Raw genomic sequence first — 24,963 nt, 5'->3', positions numbered from 1 at the left:
CGTGACTAGGGACTGTCTGAAGGTGCCTCGGAGAAGATGACAGCTAATTTGAAAGGGGGGAGGGTGAGGAAGGGTTGCAAAAGATAATGCGGTTGATAGGTTAGGCAACTCTGGGGTAAGACGTAAGGAAAAGGAGTATGCCACCAGTCAGCATGGTATGGGGATTTAGACATTCGCCTACGATGTATTGATTCTGATGAGTGCCCTGAGAGGCCCACTGCAGAGTATAAATCATGCTGGGAATTCCACTATAATTTTGGAAATCGGATTTGGAAAATCATTTGAGGCCAGATTTCACTGCTGTGTTTTAAACTAGAGGTGATTCATATAAGCAAATGAACTAAATCCCTTTAGTAATTGCAGTATTCTGAAATTATGTGTAGATACACTTCGTGTAGCTAAATGAAACTTGATTTATTTCAAAAGTCGAATTAGTAGTTCTGATTCTAATTTTCAATAAGAGTCAGTGATGGAAGTAAACCCCTCCTTTCTTTAGGTGACGTGGGGTTAGGAAATACAGTTCTCTTCCGATGGCCTAGGGAAGATATGCAAGAACTGCGAATAATATTCTGTTTTCTTTAAATTAGTGTGCTTCAGATATAATTCATGCGACATTCAGGTTTCTGAACGGTCTCTCGTCTGGCAAAGCCGTTTGTATAATCCAGAAACAGGAAAAAGGGGAGAGCATTACAGGAAGCTTGCCTCATGACTTACAGGCAAGCAAGTCATCTCGAGTGACTAAGGGAAAATCACGCTTTACGTCCAGTTCCTGTGTTACGTCTTCCTCAGCCTCACGTAGGCAGTGTAGTCTGGTTTAGGGGATAGAGAAGCATTTTCCTAATAATTAAATGCCTTGGTAGCAGTGTTTAATTTAATAATTAAATGCCTTGGGCCAAGACTCTCCTTCCTCATCTGTAGTAGGGAGAAATTGTTTAATACTAAACAGTCTGATAAACAAAATGTGTAGGGAGAGGAGTGAACAGGAAAATGAGATGGGAGGGTGTGGAACAAGCGCCGGCTGGGTGTCGGGAGAGGGGGTTGTTCAGACACCGGGGCTACCAAGGAGCGCGCGGAGGCTCACGCCGCGCGGAGGAGGGGCTGCTGTATGCTAACGGAGAGGATGAAATGGGGAAAATACGAGGAGGAGAGTGCGATACCGGGTGCCTGGAAGCGAATGCGGCAAGAGGAACGGCGGAGCGCTGGTTTGCTGAGGAGGCGAGGCGGGGCGGCAGCGAGGGGAGCGGGCCGTCCCTGCCAGAGCCGGGCTGGAGCGGGGGGCAGCCCCGAGCCGGCGCTAGGGCCCGGGGCGGGTGAGCGAAGGCCTGGGGGCGGAGCGAGGCGGGCCCGCCTGAGCGCTGATTGGGCGCCAGCGGTGCTCGCCACCGGGCGCCGCCGTTCCCATGGAGACGGGCCCGCCTCCCGCCGGGGCGCGGCCCCCGTCAGTCAGGCGCGGCCTGCGGCCGGCCGCGGCGGGAGGCGCAGGTTGGTGCGGGGGGGGCCGGGCCGCGGCGGGGCTGCTCGGCGGGCGCACCGCATCCCGGCGTGCCGCAGCTCGCCCCGCCCATCTCCCACCGCGGCACCCGTGCATGTCGCGCCCTTTTCTCTTTCTGGGGACCCTGCCTGCTGCTGAGTGCCCTCTGCGTGCTGCCTCCGAGTCCCAGACGTTATCTTGTGCTGCCCTGTGCTCCTCTCTGCCGCCTTCCTCTGAGGGACCTGGCCTCGGCAGCCTGCCGGCCCTCCGCGCCTCAGAGCCTCCGGCCCGCTGGGCCCTCCGTGGCGCTCCTCGCCCCTGCTCCTGGGATCCCGCGGTTCCCCGGCAGCGGTTTCTTTCTCTCCCTCTCTGCACTTAAGGCGTCCAAACCCCTGCTCCTGCAGGGTACTTGAGCCCGGCTTGCCCGTAGCATTCCCTTCCTCCATCCGTCCCTTCCCGTCATCCGTGAGGACATTTGCTCTGGGGTCTCGGTGTCAGTGCTCCTCATGGTGCCTTGCCCTCTGTCTGCATTCCTGGACACTCTCTAGAATATGTGCCCATTTCTCAGTCCCAGGGGCAATTGCTTCTTCCCACCATACCTTGTCGTTTTGCTTGCGCAGTCCCTTATGCCGCCCACTCCTCTGTCTGTCCTGCGTGATGGCAGAGCCTGACATCGGGCTGTCGTGTTGTTGCGGATGCCCCGTGCCTGGCAGTGTCCAAGGCGAGGCTGGAGGGGCTTTGAGCAGCCTGGTCCGGTGGAAGGTGTCCCTGCCCATGGCAGGGGGGTTGGAACCCCTTTAAGGGGGTTTAAGGATCTTTAAGGTCCCTTCCAACCCAAACCATTCTGTGACTCTCTACCCCGCAGCACAGCCACCCATACTTTGCCAGAGGCGTGCCCCCGCTCAGTACCTGACACCCCAGGTTTCTCTTGTGTGTTGTTGGTCCTTATCCTATCCCCCAGCTTCTGCTATATTTTATCTATTCTGATCAGATTCTATAATGCACGATGTATATTTGCTGTTTTATATGCATCACCTTACTTGTAAGGTAAATAGCAAACCAGCTACTAGCAGTAAAGAGACAGCACACAAGTGACGCTAGCTTGTATCACCGGTGGTCGTCATTTCTTTCTTGGAACTGTGTTGACGTGTGATTTCCTTTTTTTTTTTTTTTTTTCCTCTTTTTGCAACAATGCTATGGCACAGCTACTTAACAGTGTAGCTGTGGCCTGTGCTGGTTGCTTTTCTCATCATGACTTGCAGCACATAGTGAAACAGCTGTGCGAACGCCCAGGTGGCCTGGGTTCTGTCTGTTACTGCTTCATCAAGGAGGACGATTGTGGCTAGAGATACTTAACTGATATGAGCTGTGTGGTATTTTCTTTCTCATCCTCTTTTCTGTAGTTTTGAAAGGAAGAGAAGCAATCCTGGTGTACTAGCTCTGCTGGTCTGTTATGCACATCTTATTCATGGTACAATAAGGATATGTTTTAAGGATAGCAAGGAAGAGAGAAGCAAGTACAGCTTCTTTATACTTTGAACAAAATTCTAAAGCTTTGCACCTCTTTGACAAGTAGGGGTTGTATGGAAGTCTGAAGGTTCTCAACTATTACTCTGAAATGTTTTTCAGGATCACCTTGTTCTCCTTATTTGGTTGAAAAGTGACTAACTCAAACATGGCATCCAACTTCTTGTTGTTGAAGTAGCATTTTAGTAGTAGCAGTTGTGAAATCTCCACTGAACCAGATAGGCCAACCCCATTCAATTGTGTGTGATTTACAGCCAAGCCATCATTTTCCCTCGGTAAAGAGGCTGGTAGGAGTCCCATTAGGCCCTTATGCGGGGGAACAGGAGTACCTATCGATCGCCTCTGTCTGAATATGCCTGAAGTAAGTGGTCGGATTGTAATCGCTGTCTATTTTTGCTGTTTAGGTTGTACGGGTAGGCTGTGCTTGTTGTAAGATGTCGTCTCTTACTTATGTGTATGCTGTTCCCCAAGTCATCTTTTAATGTCATCATATATAGGTTTACTATTCTTATTTTGACTGTAAGACATCCAGGCAATTGGTGCAATTTATATTTAAAATTACACTGTTATTTTCATTGTGGTCCTTATTGAAACTAACTTGCATTTATAAATACTGCTGCTATCAAAGGCAAAATGTTCCCTTCTCCCCTATTAAATTGCATTTCTAAGAACTACAGCTCTCTGTGATGGAAAGCGATATTTTAAAATTACAGGAAGGCTCATTCATTCATATTTTTATATGAAAGGAATGATGCCTATGTTGTATGTAACCCAATCCCACCTCAGGATACCACTTTCAATTTACCAGTGCCATTAATTGAAGTAAGATATATGGAGATAGGGAAGAAGGTTGTTTTTTATAGGAAACTGTGTGGTGCCTTTTAATTTTAAGATAATTGTAGAGAGAGATTATAAAAGAAATATCATTTTTCTTAACCACCTGGTTCCAAGAAAAATTGTGACTTCAGTTTGATGATTTCAAGGAAGTAATAGGCTGGAGCTGTGGTCTTGGTTTTGATTCCTTCCATAAAGGTCTTGTCTAATAATGTATTGCTAATTTTAGCTAATGAAGCATAGGTCAGGTTTTTAAAAGGCACTTACAGAAGTATTTTGATACCTTAATGGGTATAGACTGAGCAGAGTTTCTTTCAGTGCCTTGAGTCCAGAAAGGATCTCATAGGCATTTTTTATCTTTAATGTATTTATGACTGCGGGGGAGGGGAGAAGAAAGTCAGATTTAGTTAATATTTTTAACTGTGGTAGCCATCAGATGCATTTGGAGCGACAGGAGCCGAAAGGAAGGTATAGAAAGAATAAATCTTTCTTAGCATTGCATGTTATAGGCAGGGAGGCAGTGCTGTTCATGAATATCCACGACAGTGACTTTTACAAAAAATATCTATTTTTTGCTTACCCAAATGAAGAAGATACTACTTATACTATTTTCTACACAGTAGTACGATTTGAAGATTGCCAACAAGAAGTGGAATATGAAGAGAAAACATAATTTTATTTTAATTGCCTTAGGGATAAATGTGAAATCTAGGCCAGCAGAACCGAAAGACCACCAGGTCGTTGTGTCCTCTAGCAGTGTTTGATCCTCAGTGTACCTGGGAAGAACAAGCTTGAATGTTTTTATACTCGTCATGTCCAACGATCAGAGACTCATTTTTTTGATCCTGGAGAATTAGAGTTGTCTAGTTTGTTTGGGAGGAAAATGTTGTTTGAATTGTGGCATCCTTTAGCATAGAGATATTGCATCATGTTTGCTGATCTGGAAGTCTGTCTTTCATTTAAAGAGATTAAAGAGCCGCTATTTGAAAGGCATGCTTGTCTGATTTGTTCTCTGCATCCCTGTGCTTAGCCAGATGGGATTATCTGTAACCACTGACACAGAATAATACTGTACAGTGAGAGAAGCTGTATTGACTCCAGAGATTTGGGAAATTTGGGAGATCTGAGCAGAAATCACCATCTTTTTTATCTTTTTTTTTTCTTTTTTTTTTTTTTTAAAGGAACCATGATGCTTGAAATTAATGTTTTTTCTTCTGCTGAGTTTATAATTAGATATGAGGCAAATATGGTGAATAAACAATAAGATGAGATGGAAGTGAAGCAGGTAAAGGGTTTTACCGGTAAAACCACAACCTCTACGTTGTCTTGGTTTCTTTTTAGTTTTAAAGATACAGTTAATATGTTACTGAAATACAGCGATTTCCTCACACCTGTTGGCCTTTCTGAACAGTAACTTCAAGGTGGATTTAACTGCAGACAGAACAGTAACTTTGTCGTCCCATGAGTAATTGTGGGAAGGGAAGACAAAGGGGGCACAGCAGTTAATATTGTTGATATAAGAGAAGGCTGGACTGTGAATTGACTTGTCATAAATGTCTTCAACAAAAGAGAAAAATGCATGCAGTTTACAGTGATTAAATCTTTTTATGCCTCTGTTTCCAATCTGAATAACGAAAGGAGAAAATTATGTTTTCCCACCCCAAAATTTAGTGGCATTTCATAACTAATTTGGAAAGTCTTATCCCTGGACAATGAAGGACTATAAATAAAAGTAAATTCTGCTTCTAGAAGTGGCCAATGCCTGATGGTCCAGGAAACTTTACAATTGAAATTTAAAATTCACTGGTAATTAATTATCAGCTATGCAGTACATTGGGAGTGACGAGATCCTTGATTTGTATTAGTTATCAGCCTTAGCTGTCTTCTGTCAGCTCCTGTTTCCGATTTATAGTAGTGTTAAAAATGGAGAAAGAACTAAGTGATCTCCTTCAGTGGAAAGAAAAAGAAGGGAAAGAGCTACGTGCTTGCCAGTTCCCGTGTCAAAGGAGAATGCTGCAAGATGTCAAAAAGCTGCTCCAAGACATGCATGAAAAATTTAACAAATTGAAAGAAGATTTTGTCTATAACCTAAGAGTTTTAGAGGAGAGAGATCAAGAGTTAGAACACTGTGATGTCACCACAGTCACTCATCTGAAAATGCTAAACAGGCATTAGTGATCTTAGCGTACAGCTGGGTAAAGTGGAGCAAGTATTTGTCAAGGAAAGAAGACAAAGACAAACTTCATTACGACAATCAACAGCACATTGAAGAACATCAATTAGAGCTGGAATGGTTTTGCAGGCGAGATGTGACTTCCTTAGAATAGTATGCAGGAAAAGAGAAATTTAGCTTCTCTAAGGCATATTTGCATTGGAATAAAGCAGTAACATCATTCATACAGTAGAGAGCACTTTGAACATGGAGATGTGATTATCTGCTCTGAGAGGGGAACACCTAGGACGTGAACAGAGTGAGGGCTAGCAGAAGTGACTTGGGCTGTCTTTATGCCTCCTATATCTTCGTTTCCACAGTGACTTGTCTGATTTCTGGCAACATGTTAGAGAAAGGATAGCATTCCGTGAAAGTGAGGATGCTCTTAAACGTACAGCGTGTCCCTACATAATTTACAAGGGTGTATGTTGGGGAGAAGGTATGACGGGGTGGAGTTGGTATGATTATAAGGGAAACATACTGTGGGGGAGCAGAAAAGGATTTGTCAGAAGGAAATGCTTTTTCCTTGGGCACTGAAACACCTCTGGGAAATGAGATGAATCTGAAAGTATTGATTTGTCTCCTGTGTGTTATATCAAGATGCACTTGTCTTCTGTGTACGTGAGGAGACAAATGATAATGGTATCAGCCATTGTCAATAATATTGTCTAAGGTTACTAGACATCAGTTGCTATATTGTGCTGTGGATTTAACACAAACAGTTCAGCCTTTCAGTTACTTTTAGCCATTGCAGGCTAATCTTACCGTAGGAGTTGGGTTTGTGCACTCTTAAATACATTTTGTGCCACCTTCTCTGATAGGCCTCTGTGAAGGAAAGAAGTTTGTTGGGGTATATCCAGTCACAGGACCAAAATTTATGACTAATACAATGGACTAAAAGGTGAAGGTAGCTAAGGCAATGCACTTGTTTAGTTTGGCCATTCTCACTAATTTTTGTTATTCTGTATAGACTTCTAAACCTCCGGGGGGAGGAATAAAAGCTTATTTCTTGAGATCCATCTGCACATCATTCTTGTTTAATATGACTACTCTCTTCAGATATAATGGTATCTTTGGGATTATTCTCTGTTTAAAATGGTAACTACTGTAAAGTGTTCTGGGTCAAACTGTATTTATAATGTAGAGATAGCTGGATAAGTTTTAAACAACTTTTTTTAGTTATTAGAAGTGATCTGGACATGGATCTGGAATTCCTCAAAGGTCACTAACTGATTGATGTTATTGTGGTTCTGGAGCATACACAAATTCGTTTAAAGCCAGTTCAGGAATTTTGTATGGAGCATATCCTTTGGGAACAGAAGGAGGAGTTTGAGTCTTCTACACCCATCGTTGCCTCTTTGCCAGGCTGAGCTGGATACTGATCACTGAGCAGTACAGCAATTCTTCTTCTGATCTGCCTTGCCCTGGAGAGTTGTGGGATGAACAAGGGAGGTGTAAAAGTGCCTGTCTAGACTACACTGAGACAACACTTCTGTTAGACTTATTTATATGCGTAAGTGTTGGCTATAGGATTCAGATTAATTCAGGTGAAGTGTAAATTTAAAAGCAAAATCTATCAGAATAGGAAAGTGAATATGCATTTAACTGTTTGTGACTATCCAGTTCTAGTTTGCAGTTCTGTCAATGTAGTTGTTATATGATCAACCTTATCTAACCAAATGCAGTGATCGTTCAGCTACATAAAATAACCATTATATAGAGTTGTAAGTAATCAGAAGGTTGCAGAACTGCACAATATCCATCCAGGTCTGTTTGGCCATGTAACAGGCTGCACCAAGCCTGGTGAATCTTGCAAGGATGAATCCAAAGCCTGAAAAGGTTCAGTGTATTGTTAGAGAACTTACTGGTCACGGTAGCAGTATCAGCTCTTCAGATTTGTTTGAGATGCCAGCCTTACTGGTATTCTTCCACTGCATCTCAGAGAAACTTTTTTTGTTCATAGCAAATAAAAATACTGGGGGGAGGAGAGGAGAAGATATGGACCTGCTCCTATTTTTAAATGTATATAAAAGCTCAAATTTCTGCTGGGTAGCCCTTGTTTTGCAATTTCTTCTTATGTAACAGAAATTTTTGGGTGGAGGAGGAACTGTTATACTTAAGCGGAAGTCTTGCACTACTTTTCGGCCGATCCTTGATATTTCCTATGCACCTAACTTTTGAACTATAGTTCTGAGAAATGGCATATACTGTTATAATCGGTTTCAAGTGACTTACGAGAAAAAAATTCATGGTGACTGTTTCTTTAGGAAGTTGTAGCATCTTCTATTTATATTTATGTGTTACTGTTCAAAAAATTTTACATATGTATGCCTCAGTAGGTCACCAGAGATGCTCTTTAATGTAAATTTGTTTTATTTTTGTTTATACCTCTAGGAACGGTCACATAGATCATCAGCATGAGGAGTATGTGAACCTGAAACATCACATGGAGAGAAAAACCCAAGAACTGGAAGGAGAGCTTGCTTGTCAGAAACAGGTATGAGACTATGGAGAAACAATGTTGTGTTGCTGTGGTGCCATCTAGCAATCCTTTTTTCAAGTTTGGTTTGTTGGTTTTTTATTAGAATGTTCTGGTTTAACATTGCTGCAGTTGTATAAGCTTTTATTTTTTGCCTTTTTTTGCTTAAATTGATAAGATTTGTAATGACAGTTTACAAAATTATGCACTATTTGTGCAGTAGCTGTTGCTTTGCTTGTCTGGCAGCTGCCCCTTGTAAGGAACTGTTAAGAATGTGTTTAGTAATCTGAGACTGTGTAAGATTATTTTATGTAGACAGCACACTGCTAAATTTGTAGCCTTGAAACTGCAGGAAAGGTCAGCATCTAGAAAGCAGAGGCAACTTTAGGCAAGATGGCTAAATGTGTGTTGTTTATCATATTCCTAATTACAAGGCTGCCCCCCCCCCCTTCTTCCTCTTATATTGCTATCATTTCATCATAAAAGGATAATCTTACTAACAGTGAAATCTGACCTTCCACTGTGATACCTTGGGGGCGCATTATACCACCTCTCTATATATTACAAACAAAGAACAACAAAACCTTCCTTCTTTGTTTTTGTATAAAAATGTATTTGATATTAAAATGACAAATGTGTTTAATCATTAGAACCAGAATGGTTAGTTTTTGGCCTGTCAACCAAACTAGTGTGTAACATAAATGGAAGTGGTAGAAGAGATTGTTAGGCAATTACATCTTGCACCCAACACCTGCCAGTCCAAATGTCGCTGCCCTGAGTATAGTCGTCCTGCTAAAATAACCCATCTTCATCCAGGGCCCATGGGCTTCCCAAAGACAGTTTATGAACCTACCCAAAGGAGTATGAGCACTTCTCACTTGAACAATACTTGATAACTGGCTTGATTTAGAAGTTATCTTTGTGTGTTGTGTGGTTAAACTGTAATGATAAAGCTGATGAACTGCTGTTCCACAAGCATAAGGGCACATCACCTAATACACACTATTTCTCTTAACTCTTCTCTTCTCCTCCAGTGTGGGTATCTCCATTGTTTATGACTTAGAACTTAGAAGCACTTAGGACTTAGGACTTAGAAGCACTCCTTCCGTGCTTGCCCTTGGGTCTCTTTGCAGTCATTCCCCTTACCCTAACACATGATATTGCATCAATTAGCCAGAAGCCTCTGTGACCTTATCTTCTTGTTTTCAAGTTTCAATTGTGATTTAGCAATTGAACTCCTGGAAGTAGTATCTCATGAACACTTTTTTTTAATACTTTATCAGTCTAGGCATCTGAATAGCCACTCACTGCAACAGTTTAATTTCTGGAAAATCTGTGGGTCCCTTATGAACAGCTTTTCATACACTTATGAAACATAGGTGTTGTAAAGAATGACTTTCACATTTCTTCAGTAGTGTCTTTAATTTCCGTGCGTTGGACTCTGAATAACTTGCAATGTTACTTTGGAGGAATTTCACACCAGAATGACCATTCTGTAGTACTGTTCTTACTTGGGATTGAAATGTCAAGTCCTCTGACAACAGATTTTTGTTTTCCCAAGTATGACAAACAATATGACTGTTTTGATTATTTTCCTTCCAAATTAAAATTTGGCAGTTATACGGGGGGGGAAGTCTTTCCCATAGCTTCCTATTTCCCAGCAGCCCTCGTGTCACCTTATCTCCAGACTGGAAAACATGATAGTATTTTTCTGACAACTTTTCAGTAAAGCTATAGTTTCTTAGCTTTTTAGTAGTTCTGCAAGTATTCACTTTAAAAGCCTCTTGACTGTAGCCAAAACTTTCCCTTGTAATAGTAGTGAATTGCTTTGCTTAACTTAAACAGAAGCTTACACTAGTGATTACGGGTCTTTATGATGCACCTTTAAAATCTTTTTTCCTGTGGTTTATTAGTGACCACTTTTTTTGCTTTAATACTGTTTCGATTGTCTTTCTGCAAAAATAGAGGAAAATGGTTAAATGTTTATCACCATTAATTCCATATATATATATGTGTGTGTGTGTGTATGGGTATAAGAAGATGAATGTCCTAGTTAGGACTAGCCTAGTTAGGCTCGTAGTAGATTGTAGATAATAATCAATATCCCTTTCTTTATGTGCTTATAAAATAAATCTAACTTCTGTTAGTATTTGTCATTTTATATTTAAAATTTTACTTTAACTTGTGGCAAAAAAGGCCTAAATAACTTAATTAAGTTTCTTTTTGCATAGCTCAAGACTGTTTTGCATAGCTCAAGACTGTTAGGTCCCATTTGCTAAGTAAAGTGTCCAGTTTAAAAAAAAAAACAAACAACAAAACAAAACCCAAAAAACACCTCCCAACAACAAAAACCAAACCAAACCAAAAACCCCCACAACTTTTAGCACTGGGGAGATATAGCACTTTTCTGCTGCTCTAGAAGTTAAAAGAAAGTTCAGATATTTCCATAATGGATAGTCTTTGTCATATTACACAAGCTCAGATGTCAGCAAAGGAATTGAACTTTAGTGTCGCTAAGGTGTTTTGTTTCTTCCTTAAAATAAGCTTCTTTTTTTCTTTCCTTTTTTTTTTTTTTTCCTTTTCCCTATGGTTATGGAATCTGATCTTGTTTTGCAAAGGATGCCATTTGGCTGATGTGTTTCTTTAAATTCCCCTTTGCTGTACAAGTCGTGTTAGGGGACCTACCATAGGCCAGATGATAGAATCATAGAATGGTTTAGATTGGAAAAGACCTTTAAGATCATCAAGTCCAACCATTAACCCAGCACTGCCAAGCCCACCACTAACCCATGGCCCTAAGCACCACATCTACCTGGCTTTTAAATACCTCCAGGGATGGGGACTCAGCCCCTGCCCTGGGCAGCCTGGGCCAGGGCCTGACAGCCCTTTCAGTGAACAAATTTTTCCTAATATCCAACCTAAACTTCCCCTGGCACAGCTTGAGGCTGTTTCCTCCCGTCTCATCGCTTGTTCCTTGGGAGAAGAGACCGACCCCCCCCGGCTCCAGCCTCCTTTCAGGCAGTTGCAGAGAGCGATGAGGGCTCCCCTCAGCCTCCTCTTCCCCAGGCTGAGCACCCCCAGCTCCCCCAGCCGCTCCTCCCCAGCCTTGGGCTCCAGCCCCTGCCCCAGCCTCGCTGCCCTGCTCTGGCCACGCTCCAGCCCCTCCATGGCCTTCGTGGGGTGAGGGGCCCAACGCTGAGCACAGGATTCGAGGTGCAGCCTCACCAGTGCTCAGCACAGGGCACTGCCCTGGTCCTGCTGGCCACACTGTTCCTGATACAAGCCAGGATGCCATTGGCCTTCTTGGCACCTGGGCACACTGCTGGCTCATATTCAGCTGGCTGTCGACCAACACCCCCAGGTCCTTTTCTGCCGGGCAGCTCCCAGCCACTCCTCCCCAAGCCTGTAGCGTTGCATAAGGTTGTTGGGACCCAAGTGCAGGACCTGGCACTGAGCCTTGTTGAACATCATACAGTTGGCCTGGGCCCATCAATCCAGCCTGTCCAGATCCCTCTGTAGGGCCTTCCTACCCTCCAGTAGATCAGCATTCCCGCCCAACTGGGTGTCATCTGCAGACTTACTGAGGGTGCACTCGATCCCCTCGTCCAGATCATTGATAAAGATATTAAACATAACTGCCCCCAATACTGAGCCCTGGGGAAGACTGCTTATAACCAGCCGCCAACTGGATTTAACTCCATTTACCACAACTCTTTGGGCCCAGCCATCCAGCCAGTCTTTTACCCAGCGAAGAGTATACTTGTCCAAGCCATAAGCAGCCAGTTTCTCCAGGAGAATGGTGTGGGCAGCAGTGTCAAAGGCTTTACTAAAGTCTAAGTAGACAACATCCACAGCCTTTCCCTCATCCACCAAGCGGGTCACCTTGTCATACAAGAAGATCAGGTTAGTCAAGCAGGACCTGCCTTTCATAAACCTATGCTGACTGGGCCTGATCCCCTGGTTCTCCTGTACATGCTGTGTGATGGCATTCAAGATGATCTGCTCCATAGCCTTCCCCAGCACCGAGGTCAGACTGACAGGCCTGTAGTTCTCTGGATCCTCCTTCTGGCCCTTCTTGTAGATGGGCGTCACATTTGCTAACCTCCAGTTAACTGGGACCTCCCCGGTTAGCCAGGACTGCTGGTAGATGGAAAGTGGCTTGGTGAGCACCTCCGCCAGCTCCCTCAGTTCCCTTGGGTGGATCCCATCCGGCCCCATAGGCTTGTGTGTGTCTACGTGGTGTAGCAGGTAGTTGACCATTTCCCCTTGGATTATGGGGGCTTCATTCTGCTCCCTGTCCCTGTTTTCCAGCTCAGGGGGCTGGATACCCTGAGAACAACTGGTCTATTAAAGACTGAGGCAAAGAAAGCATTAAGTACCTCAGCCTTTTTCTCATCCTTGGTCACTGTGTTTCCCTGCGTATCCAATAAAGGATGGAGATTCTCCTTAGCCCTCCTTTTGTTGCTAATGTATTTATAGAAACATTTTTTATTGTCTTTTATGGCAGTAGCCAGATTAAGTTCTAGTTGGGCTTTGGCCCTTCTAATTTGTACCCTGCATAACCTCACGACATCCTTGTAGTCCTCCTGAGTTGCCTGCACCCTCTTCCGAAGGTCATAAGCACTTTTTTTTCCTGAGTTCTAGTTCTGCTGACCCCCCTCCTTACTTCTCCAAGAATCAAAAACTCTATAATTTCATGATCGCTATGCCCAAGACTGCTTCCAACCGTCACATCACCCGCAAGTCCTTCTCTGTTCACAACAAGAGGTCCAGCGGGTGCCTTCCCTAGCCGGCTCCCTCACCAGCTGTGTCAGGAAGGTCTCTTCCACACACTCCAGGGACCTCCTGGACCGTTTCCTCTCCGCAGACATCTGGTAAGTTGAAGTCCCCCACGAGAACAAAGGCTAGCGATTGTGAGACTTCTCCCAGCTGCTTATAGAATGTTTTGTCTGCCTCTTCATCCTGGTTGGGTGGTCTATAACAGACTCCCACCGTGGTATCTGCCTTGTTGGTCTTCCTCCTGATTCTTACCCATAAACACTCAACCCTATCATCACCAGGTTTCATTCAGCAAGTTCTGATTCTCATTAGAGCAGAGAAAGATTATGCAATGATTAAGCCCTTTGTACAGTGTTTAAAAAAGCCTGTGACAATAAGTGTTTCCATCCCTGCCGTTGTAGTGGTGTTACCTATCTGTTGCTCCCCTTGGAGGAACTGCTAGCCGAATTTGATGCAGAAATGAAAAAGAGAGAATGTGAGTTTCAAAAGCAGACAATTGAAATGGGTAACGTAGTTCTGTCCCATGAAGTTAAGGTAACTCATTTTTAAGCTGTTACCCTTTACTCACGGAATAAATGCGTTTATTATAATCTCAAGTCATTCCTGTGTGAAACGCCTGAAAAGATGACTCTGTTGTTGTTGCTGTTTTTCCTCCACCTATGTATTGAACTAATTGTTTCCAGGATAGCAGGAAGCAGGGTATTTGTGATATGCATCTTAATTTCATTCATAGTGACTGTTTTTTTCCTACACAACCAAAAGCTATATATAGCTCTTTGAAAGGCCTGTCTCATCCTTCTAAGGCTAGTAATGAGGAATTCACTCTTCCAAAATCTGTACTCTCTGCATGTGCAGTCTTCGCTAGTCATGATCCAACATCACTTGGAAGGTTCTAGGGTGCATGTGTTCACTTGCTTCAGTGGTGGTTTCACTGATGGCTTAATAATTGGACAAACCAAGGTGTATAGGTAGAGGGGGAAAAAACCCTCACATTAAACCAACTGATAGCATGGGGGAAAGCAGACAAGCTTTCAGAAAGAGGGCTTGTATGCCTAAAAGATTGCCAGCTTTTTCCAGCTGTGTTGATTTTTGTCTAATAAAATAAATTACTTCTGCCTACAAACCTAGCCTTGCCAAAGGCTTACTAGGGTAGCAAAAGGTTGCCTGGCCAGTAGTGGTATCCATGGATTCCTGCATCTTGAATGTTGACACAATTGGAGTTTAGTTTCTGGTTTTGTTTTCTTGTCTTGTCTTGGGCCTTCTTTAAAGGACACTCCTGTAGTAATGGACCTAAAACCACTTTGTCTTATTGCAGTCTTGACTATAAAGATTGCATGACCAACTGCTGTTGAGTCAGTATGAACAAAGGAACTGCAACTGCGTGTATACTTATTAAACGTAAATTTGCACATATTGCTTAGTCTGTGACATGCAGTATAACTCTGATAGTACTTTGGAAGAAACCTTTAATCTTTGCAATTTTCAGACTTGAATGCTTTGATTTTGAAGCTCTAGTACTGTTTCAGTTTCTAATACTCTTGCAGCTGCATCTGAATGTAATAGCTCTCAGTAGGCCTCGTGCTAGATGCTATTATAACTTTTTCTTTCTTTATGAAACACATTGTCTATATTGAGTTATGTATTTTTTAAATATATATATTTTTATATATATCATCTATTATTTGCACCTGAATTGGTGGTGGAAGTGTTAAGCAAGGGAAGGAGAGTTCATCTGCAGTCATTTTCCCCATGTATTAGTGAGGCCAGCTGCAGGGGAAGCCAAGAAGTCACTGAATAAAAAAGTGTGCTCTGTATAAAAGGAGCTTTAGGCAGAGATAGGAAGGGGTAGTATGCAGGATTAATGTTAATGTAGGTAATAGGTGTAGGAAGAGGATACAAAATGGATATTTAGCAGTAATACGGGAATAGAAATCTAAATAACAGTAGAGGTTATAGCTTATGGGGAAGGTGTTTTAAAGTGCTCTGTTGATCTAATGCTTATACCGTGCAAAATATTACTTACAAATCAAAAAATCCCACAAACAAACAAAAGAACCACCCCCCAAAAAAAACCCACCTCACAACTTTCTATACTATTTTGTTTGTTTCTGGAGCTGATGCTAACACTTCAACTGTATAAGGGCTCTGGACCTCTTAAAAATTAGGTTATATCAGGCTCTCATTAGAATTCTTAAGTCTTATTCTCCTCCTTTCCAAGGTAAAGCTGCTGACCAGAGAACTGGAGGCCCTCAAAGAGACTGGAATGCAAACACCAGAATCACTGAAAACAGCAGAAATGTTTGATTTGAGACAGGAGAAAGAAAACCTTTTCGACAGTTTTGTTGCTGTGAAAGATGCTTGGTATTGTACAATTTTGATTATGATCGAGATAAACTGCTTTTCACAGACTCTACAACTCCACAACGCCTTCAGCTTACTCTTCCTCACATACTCTTGTTTTAGCAACAGCTTGGAATGGTGTATGTGAATTAATTGATCTAGTAATGTATATGGTTAAAACACAAAGAGGTAACACGCATGGAATATTTGCTAAGTCACATGGATTCAAGTTAAAATTCTGCTACATTCCTTCTGGATGTAATCTGTCTCACTTTAAAGATAAAATTTTATTTTAGAAGTTTTAGTGGTTCAGTGGTACCTCCTGCCTTTACTGCAAAAAGGAGTACCTCCTCCAAGCAGTAAATGTAGTGAAAAAGCTTCGTTCATCCCACTTCTAGAGTGTGCTGCTAGTTTTGGTCTCTCATATTTCACACGCTTGATTTGAATCCAGTAAGTCCAGTTGTGTTCAGTAACAGCTTTATACTTTCTCAAGCAGCTACAGACAGTTTGTGAATATAGTGGCAGAAAATAACTCATTCAAACCAGAGTATTATTGGGGTTTTATCTTTTATGTTTTATTCATCGCTAGTTCAGACTTAAGAAATAAGACTTACTCATAGTTCAATTTCTGTTCCTTCTGTTTTGCTTTAATCCTCTATATCCAAAATTTTGGATATATTTTGAAAATTTATATGCAGGTCAATTTCAGAGGGTAAGAACATTAAACAACTATTACTTGCATGTCTCCTTTTTTATTTACTGTTAGATTTGAGTTTTCTATAGGCAGTATTTAGTGGTCTTTTCTTCTAACAACTCACTTCGGTCTTATTTTAAATGTGGTCTCCATTTTTGTGTGAATGCATGCTCAGGAAATTAATATGTGAATGAAAACTGAATATTCAAGGAAGCATTTTTGCTCTATGGATTCCTACAGTCTCTTATTTGGGCCACCTGATCATAGCTGTCTTTCAATTGTTCAATTACTGTGAAGAAAATTTTCAGTATGGTAAAATAGTATGTTGAATGGAGTAGTTCACCTGTTAAAATAGCTTCTCTATGAGTCATCTCAAAAAAACAACAAAAAAAGTAATTTTTAGGATCACCCTGATCCCATAATTAGGTGAAATACTGTTGTTCTTTGTGTTAATCACAAACTGAAAGTTCTGTGATAAATTGGAGTTAAACTCTCTGCAGTGGTATAAGAAGGATTCAGCCCTGGTACTAAGCCCAACTAAATAGTGTCATTCTTAGTTTGAAAAAACAACCGCAGAAGACCTCCCCGCAACCTGTTCCACTGACAGGCAGATATTGATTTCTGTTTCCACTGCTTCCAACAATGATTCTTTGAATTTGCTCGAGCCAAATTGATAAGCAAGTAAATCAACAGTATTAAAAAATAATATGCTTGTGTTGCTTGAAACCTCACTTTATTCCATCTCTACAACTTCTAGGCATGAAGAACTAGCTCATGCTGCCAAGGAAGAGGATGCAATGCCAGCTTCAGTGAAAGAAGCCCAAGTCAAACAATTAAAAAAGTTGAAGCAGCAGATTAGAGAACTGCAGATGAGACATAGAAGTCTGGAAATTGAGCTATACAGAAGAGAATGGAGTCACAGTGCTTGTTTAAGAGAGAAAGATGCTCTTATTAGAAAGTGAGTGCCTTGATTTATCTTGTTTCATAAGCTGTGATAAAAGAAATTCAGAACATAGTATTTACCGCTTTTGTGCCCAACTTATTTATGTGAAAAGCTCACAGTAATTCATGGTTAAACAGTTACCACACCTGGAGTACTGTGTCTACTTCTGGTCCCCACAATTGAGAAAAGACATGGATGGACTGGAGAGGGCCATGAAGGGGATCAAAGGGCTGGAGAACCTGCCCTATGAAGAAAGACTGAAGGATTTGGGTCTTTTCTCCCTGGAGAAAGCTTGGGGGGACTTCATTACAGTTTTCTAGTGCATAAAGGGCAGCTGCAAAGAGGATGGAGGTGCTCTCTTCACAAGGAGCCACGTGGAGAAGACAAGGGGCCATGGGTACAAGTTGCACTGGGAGAGGTTTCATCTCGATGTAAAAAGAATTTTTTTTTACAGTGAGTGCAATCAATCACTGGAACAAGTGCCTCAGGGACATGGTAGAGTCCTCATCACTAGAGGTTTTCAAGAGACGGTTGGACAGGGTACTAGGTAATCTCATCTAGCCTCCCTTTCCCATTAAAGGTTGGACCAGATGATCTTTCCAACCTGTACTGTTCTATGTATATTATTGCAACAAAATTTGTGGGAAAATTTCAATATATGCATATAAACATTAGTTTTATGAGTGACATAATCAAGAAACATCTCCTCAAGGTTAAACAAGAAAATGATGTCATGTGGAAAAGAAAGTGTCTGGGAACCTAGAGAAGGAACAACACACCGGAAAAAAAGAACTTCTTTCATAGCCAGCCTGGAAAGAGGCAGCTGCCAGTCCAAGAAGGCCACTGGAAACTAAAAAATTGCTTAGGTGGCCTGCATTTTGTATGACTGGAAATACATGATTTACAATATGCATTCGGCTCATGAAAAAGTCCCTCTGAGCTCCTAAATGGGGGGGGGGAAAAAAAAAGTCATTGAACAGTTTTATGTCCAAGATGACATCACATCTTTGATTAACTGTCTAAAGCAAGTATATATTAACATGGGAAGGGGATTGTTCTTGTATGTAGACTTCAAGAAGAAATTATAGCGCTAAAAACAGGCCAAGATTCTCATCTGATTGAGATTTCTAAAGAGTCTGCCTCTAAAGAATTCCAAATTCAGTCAGTGCATGGACAGGAAGAAAAGTTGAGGGCACAGTTGGCCAAATTCCAGAAAGATGCAGAATGGTAAAGAAGACTAAGACTTTGTCTAAAGAGACATTTACTACCAATCTTAAGAGTGCCCTGAAGTCTTGTCAGCTTTGTGTTTTAAAAGCTTGGCCATGTGACAATTGAACCTGTCTTGAAAGCCCTTAAATTCTGAATGAGAGGTTTGTCTCATTTTGCGCACCTCCTATCTCTTCTCTTTCCGCAGTGTGTTTTCAATGTATGTATATGCAGCAGCCTTTGAGCTTAGGAATTTTATCCTGACAATCCAACAACTTTAATTCCTAGCTATTTTGTATCTCATTTCCATTATTAGCAAATGGGAAGCATACTGTGAATGGTATTGCCGAGAGCAGTGTCATTGTTGAAGAGCAGTTTATGCTGCTTGAGCTGAGGTGACCTCCAAAGCTGACTGTAAATACCCATACAGATGGACCCTAGGAGACTGCTGAGCTCCAAGCAATTAAAACGCTTTTGTCCAGTAAAATACTTAGAGTGGAATAGAATAAAATAGATAATTTGGAAAATAGAACAAGGAAAGAAAATGAGGATGGCAAACAAGGCTGAGACTAAAAAGAAAAACAAAACCAAAGCATCCTCAGTATTTATCCTGCTGAAATTAACAGCTTTTCTCTCTGTGTCATAGGTATAAACAACAACTGTCTCTAGCAGCTGAGCGAGAATGGATTCTGGAACAGAGCAAAATGCAAGCAGAACTGGACTGGCAGCGGCTCTGTGAGAATGCTGAAAGTAATCGGTGTTGGAAGTCAGAGGATCTAACACAAAGCCTGCCTTCAGCAAGAGAGCAGGTGAGAATTTCAAATTAACACTGTTTAGGAACCATCTGTTGCATAGAGATCTATGGAGTTTTTCCATCATGGTGTTTCTCAGGGGAGGCATGACTTCAGTCTTCTTTCAAAAATCTGTAAAACAGTAATTCTGTATTATGCACAGCAGTTCATCAAATATATTTGATCAGAGACCGGATTAATTTTCATGGACAATCTCTGATAGTGGCCTTTTCTCCCTTGTAACGAAGTCAAGTCAGCTTGAGAGATACCACTGCTTTTCTCCTGGCATTGTAGCATAAGAAGAAAGATCCCTTTTAGTTAGAGCAGCCCCAGGCCAAAAAGTTTCAGATCACAATACAGCTTGAATTCTATCAAGGGAACAATATTAGTCCTGGAAAACTCAGAGTATTTTTGCATGGGAAAAAAAATCCTTTTTTGTGAAGTCTACGAGCTTCTGTTTCTGAAAAATGAAATACATGGTTATTGTTTAGAGACTAGTGCACAATGGGCTAACAATAATTGTCAATGACCAGCTGCCTAGTAAACTCATGGGTACAGAGGAAACACTTGTTTATGAAGTTTAGAATGCAGGCATTTACTCTGGTGTTTTGTTTTACCAGTCTTCCCAAAAGGATTCATAGGCATCAATTGGTGTAGCGTAGGAACACATCTGAGAGATGAATTAGCATTGTCCATTTCACATACAGAAGACGAGAAAATGAAGCCAAATTATTTTTCTGTGAAGGTGGTTTTTGACGGAGCCAAAAGGGATATGCTTTAAGTCCCTGTCCTGTGATTTAAAATATCTTTTTCTTTGATTCCCTTCCTTTCTTTTTCTTTTCTTTTTTTTTTTTAATCTCTACACCCTTTGTCCGTGAGATACTGATGTCCTCTGCTTTCCCTCCCTTCCCTCCCTCCTAGGTTGAAGCTGATCTACAGAAAACAGACTACAGGTTGCATGAAGTGAAGACTGTTCTTCCCACTTCGACTGTTGAGAGAGAACAGACAATACAAGCATCATTTAATCAGGGTGTTTTACCTGGAGGGGAGAAACAGGTGAGACAACACTTAATGACTTGGATGAATTCATTCTGAGATGACAACTTTATGGGGCTTGTTTTCACTGGGCTTCTTGTAAGCAGTTCATCTGTTTCATATGTTTAATTCAAAATATAGACATATTTAGCCTAGAATACACATAGATTAGGTGTCACAGGCTTCATTACGGCTCTGATCCATAACTCACTGGCAAAAGGGGCAAGCTGGGTGTAGACAGTTGCTCCAAAACAGGACAATGTACTGTACCATCATCGCACATCAGAATGGGCAGAATTAATTTCTAGAATGTTCCTGAGCCTCTGTGTTAGTTGCAATTCAGGGTAGATTTTAAAGTTGTAAAGTTAAAATTTTAAGGCAATGCTTCAAAATACTAATTTGCCAGCTGTTTAAAATAATGTCTTTTATTTTAGTATCACAAACTAGTTTTCCTTTCATTGCTACTTATTAAAATACATATATTAAAAAAAAGCCATTCAAAATTGCAAACGTAATGCTGGTTTGAAGCCATGCTAGAGGATGATGCATTATGAGTAGAAAATTGTCTTGTGTAAAAGAATGAAAGTAAGGAGCGTGCTGCAGTGCGCCCTACTGGGCAGCTACAGATACTCAACAGCGAGCAGTTACGAGTGTATTGTCAGAGCTTGCTGATAAAAAAAAAGCAGTGTTAAGCAAGCCTAATGGTTTCTGAGTGCAGAAACTGTTGTACTCAGAAAGATACTTCCTGAAAACAATTTTTACGATAAATTAGGCAAAAGTAGACTGCTAGCAAAAACTTACTATGGAGCAAGTTGTTTTTCCAATTTCATTTCAAACTGGACTGATTTGCAAATTGATCATTCAAATACCAAGAGAATCAGGGCTGGGGAGGGGTTCTTCTTTTACTGTTCACATTCACTGTTGTCCTCCACTGTAACTGACTGTTGTTGGCAAGACTCTGTTTTCATTGTCACGCTTTTCTTTCTGTTGTTAATATACTCTGTCTCTGTCTTGCCCTTTGGGCCTGTAGGGTAAGCAGTACCCATCTCAGCAAAACCTTTTTTGTCTCTGATTTATGTGAAGGACCACTGTTTAAAAAACAAATAAGCAACAAAAACCTATTATTCTGAGCTAGAACCTTTTATCTTAATTTTTCTGTACAAAATGAATTGTAAACAGAGGGGGAAGTGATTAACAGTTTAAAATTGATAACATTTGTGTCAATCAGTCTTCTTAAAGATAGTACGTTAACTAGCCTCTGGTTCAGACGACTGAGGCAAGAAAGATTAAAGTTTAAATACACCCTAGTACAGTACCTTCAGCATATAGGTCCTTTCTTCAGATTGGTCTGAGACCCCATGAGGGTGCTAGAAGTATTGCAGTAGTCATTGTTGGCCTTTAATTAAGCAACAGAGATGTGAAACACACCAGCCTGGAAAATCTTGCTTGTAACTGATTTTGAGGATGACTTAGGTCACGTCTGCCGAACTGGAGCATGCTAATAATACCATACAAGTGCACAGAGAAGAAAAGATTGCTTACAGTAATTCTGGATGATTTTGTGGTCTTCTGTCTAGACCCTTTTCTGCTAGCAAAAATCCGGAACAGTTGTATTTCTGGTTCAAACTGTGATGGTTCATGTGTATGTTGCAGGATGAGATGAAGTTCTGGGCCCCAAAATTCAGGATACACCTGGGTGATGTATTGATACCTACTGGTGCTTTTCCCTTCATGCCTTTTCAGTCTCCCTTTCCCTTCTCCTCACCTTAACAGCCTTGGAGAGATTGTAGAAGCAGAACAGAGATTATCCTCATCTTCTGCATACCCTGTGCTGTTAGGGCAGAAAGAGCCCCAGGAGAAAGAGGCTGTAGGACAGCCATTGTCTTTACGACAGGGAAATGTATGTTGAAGGCCATTAGTGTTGCAGATCACACTCACAGAATAGACTTACGACTGGGGAAATAAGAGGACTGAAGAAAGTGGGGAATAATGGAGAAGACAGAAAAAGAACAGTGTTTGAGGCTGTGCAAGGCATAAATGTTGAGACTGAAGTATTTTGCTGACACGTGTCCCGTGTGCAGGGCCTCATGGATTGCCTTTCCCTCTCAAGAGGCAGAACTGCTGCTTTGCAACAATTTAAGGTTAGGGTTGAATACAAAGAAACATTTTTGGGTCTCAGAAAGGTAAATTCGCAGCATTTGATACAAATATTCCAAACACATTAGACAGTCTTTTCCTTTTCAAAAACACCTGGTCTGGATGGTCTGTGAATTAGGATTCATTTAGTGACTGTAGGAGTGTGTATTCCACAATTGCACGGCTTTCTAATACTCCTGTACCAAATAGTATCTGCTTTTCTTAAATGACTGATGACAAATTTTTCCATCAGCTACAGAGCATTTTACAGGGGTGGAAACAATTCTGCATTCTCTGTGTGGATGAAACCACAGTTATAATACGCTGCCATCAGTCTAATGTAATTTCTTGAAAAATGTTTGCAGTCAGACCTTGAATGAAGAAACAGAAGTAAATAATGTCAGGACCCTAATATCCTGGTCCTTATACCCCATTGGTCCTACTGGAATTTTTTCCTGAGGATTGTGCTGGAATTTCAAGTGACCAGGAAATATGTTTTCCAATCAATGTCTGTGTGTTTGGGTTTTTCTGTCACATCTGCTTTTCCTTTTTCTTTCCTCCCCCAAAGTTGCAAATTTGGAAATTGAGGAGGCACATGAGAGGAAGCATTTCCATATTTGTTCTTTTTCCTATATTTTTCCTAAACATATGTTGCTGACTATTGTCAAGAATTGGATTCTGGAGCTATCAACCTTTGGTGTAACAGAGTAAAGCAGTTCTTAAAGTTTGTGATCTAGGACATTTCACATTCTTGTCCTGATTAGGCCATCACTTTATTCACGCAGGACTAGAATCAATCATAGAATCATAGAATAGTTTGGGTTGGAAGGGACCTTTTAAAGTCCATCTAGTCCAACGCCCGTGCAGTGAGCAGGGACATCTTCCACTAGGTCAGGTTGCTCAGAGCCCCGTCCAACCTGACCTTGAATGTTTCCAGGGATGGGGCATCTACCACCTCCCTGGGCAACTTGTGCCAGTGTTTCACCATCACCACCCTCACTGTAAAAAATGTCTTCCTTATATCTAGTCTAAATCTGCCCTCTTTTAGTTTAAAAGTATTACCCCTTGTCCTATCGCAACAGGCCCTGCTAAAAAGTCTGTCCTCATCTTTCTTATAGGCCCCCTTCAGGTATTGAAGGGCTGCAATGAGGTCTCCCCGCAGCCTTCTCTTCTCCAGGCTGAACACCCCCAACTCTCTCAGCCTGTCCTCATAGCAGAGGTGCTCCAGCCCTCGGATCATTTTTGTGGCCTCCTCTGGACCCGCTCCAGGTCCGGGTCTTTCCTGTGCCTAGCTTTCCAAACTAAATCTCTAAGATAATTTTAAGACTGTGTGCAACCCATGAAGAAAACACTGAGCAATTCCCCTTTGAAAATTTAAGAAATAGAATGATTCTGGAATGTATTACTCTATAAGCAAGCTGCTCATATTTTACTAATACAAATTAGGTTTTTTACAGTAGTTAAAGCAGCTTTGGCAACCTGGGTTTTGTCAGCCTCTTCAGTTCTGGAAGTCTGTAAGAAAGACATTTGCTCATCAATTCATGCTTCCACCAAGTATAACTCCAAAAGTCAGGCTTCAAGGCCTTTGTGAAGGCAGAGCTTCAGTCATTATCTGACAAATGTTCTTTTTATATTGTTCGCTGTTGGCTTATCTGTAACTAATGCGCAAAAGGAAGACGTTGCTACTTATTTTAGAATTGAATTGCTTAGAGGTTTTCTGGATGTTGTCCATTGTTCAGGTTGTCTAGATGTAATCCATACACTCCTTCCCCTTTTCCAGTTCAGCAAAGGATGTCCAGCCTCTTTATGTTCTTGCGAACAAATGATCTCCAATGACACTTTCAAGAATTTGGCAGGTCAGAAAGGGGACTGCTGTTGAGGCAGTAAGAGATAGAGATAGCACACTTCAAAGAACAGCAGTGATAAGACAGAGCCACCTTTGTGACCGTCCTCCTCCCCATCTGTGCCTCTTCCCCCATCTCAGGTTCTCATCATAGCCCTTTTTTCCCTGGCAAATCCCCAGAATAACTAGATCTCTTTCTTCTCTTCCTAGTCTGTTAATGGATTGAAAGTATTAGGCTCTCTGTGTGTGGTGTTGTGGAGAGAATATGTGTTGCTCATTAATGAAGCATTGTTGTTGTGCTGTACTTTTATTTTACAGATATTTCAGTATGATGATAAAAGTTCTCTGAGCAAAGATATTCCTACCTTGGAAATAAAAAAGCTGCAGGAGCAGAATGCCAACCTTCGGGCTGCTATTGCACAAATGAGGAAAGAAATGGAGAGTCTTGATGAGCAGACGTTGTCCTCTCTTCCTCGGACAGAAAACAAACAGCTTGCAGAGCAAGGTGACAACTCTTGCCACAGAAGTCTAAATTCAGTTAAGGAAGCGTAGCGGTCACGGTCACGACCTATGAGGGCTACCCAACCCACGGGTGTGTAGCAATCGTGACTGTAGGGTTCTCAGGATTTCACAATACACAAGCACACAGAGGTCTGAGATTCTGAGAATTTCT

The 24,963-nt window shown here is 41.7% G+C and overlaps 1 protein-coding gene across 8 annotated transcripts in view; it reads left to right on the top strand.

Annotated features, from left to right (window-relative positions):
* Positions 1-24,963, top strand: part of CCDC57 (coiled-coil domain containing 57) — a 54,404-nt gene that overhangs the window by 6,303 nt on the left and 23,138 nt on the right. For 3 of the 8 annotated variants that reach the window (XR_015703341.1, XM_087751230.1, XM_087751234.1), the window contains exons 2-7: positions 8,439-8,541; positions 15,521-15,663; positions 17,094-17,294; positions 19,132-19,294; positions 20,198-20,332; positions 24,609-24,795. Coding sequence is in view for 7 of the 8 variants with exons in the window: in XM_087751230.1 (XP_087607356.1) it covers positions 8,491-8,541; positions 15,521-15,663; positions 17,094-17,294; positions 19,132-19,294; positions 20,198-20,332; positions 24,609-24,795 (880 nt within the window). In the remaining variant the exon portion in view is untranslated. Of the gene's footprint in view, positions 1-1,432; positions 1,483-3,113; positions 3,360-7,444; positions 7,558-8,438; positions 8,542-13,282; positions 13,398-15,520; positions 15,664-17,093; positions 17,295-19,131; positions 19,295-20,197; positions 20,333-24,608; positions 24,796-24,963 lie in introns of those variants that run through there. The other 5 variants (XM_087751231.1, XM_087751232.1, XM_087751233.1 and 2 more) reach the window with 5 other exon arrangements.

The sequence above is a fragment of the Nipponia nippon genome, unplaced genomic scaffold (assembly GCF_047370975.1).
Source record: "Nipponia nippon isolate SJK-2023a ecotype South Korea unplaced genomic scaffold, ASM4737097v1 scaffold_14, whole genome shotgun sequence".
NCBI lineage: Eukaryota > Metazoa > Chordata > Aves > Pelecaniformes > Threskiornithidae > Nipponia > Nipponia nippon.
Note: the sequence above shows the minus strand (reverse complement) of the source record. Positions and strands in the feature narration are given on the sequence as shown.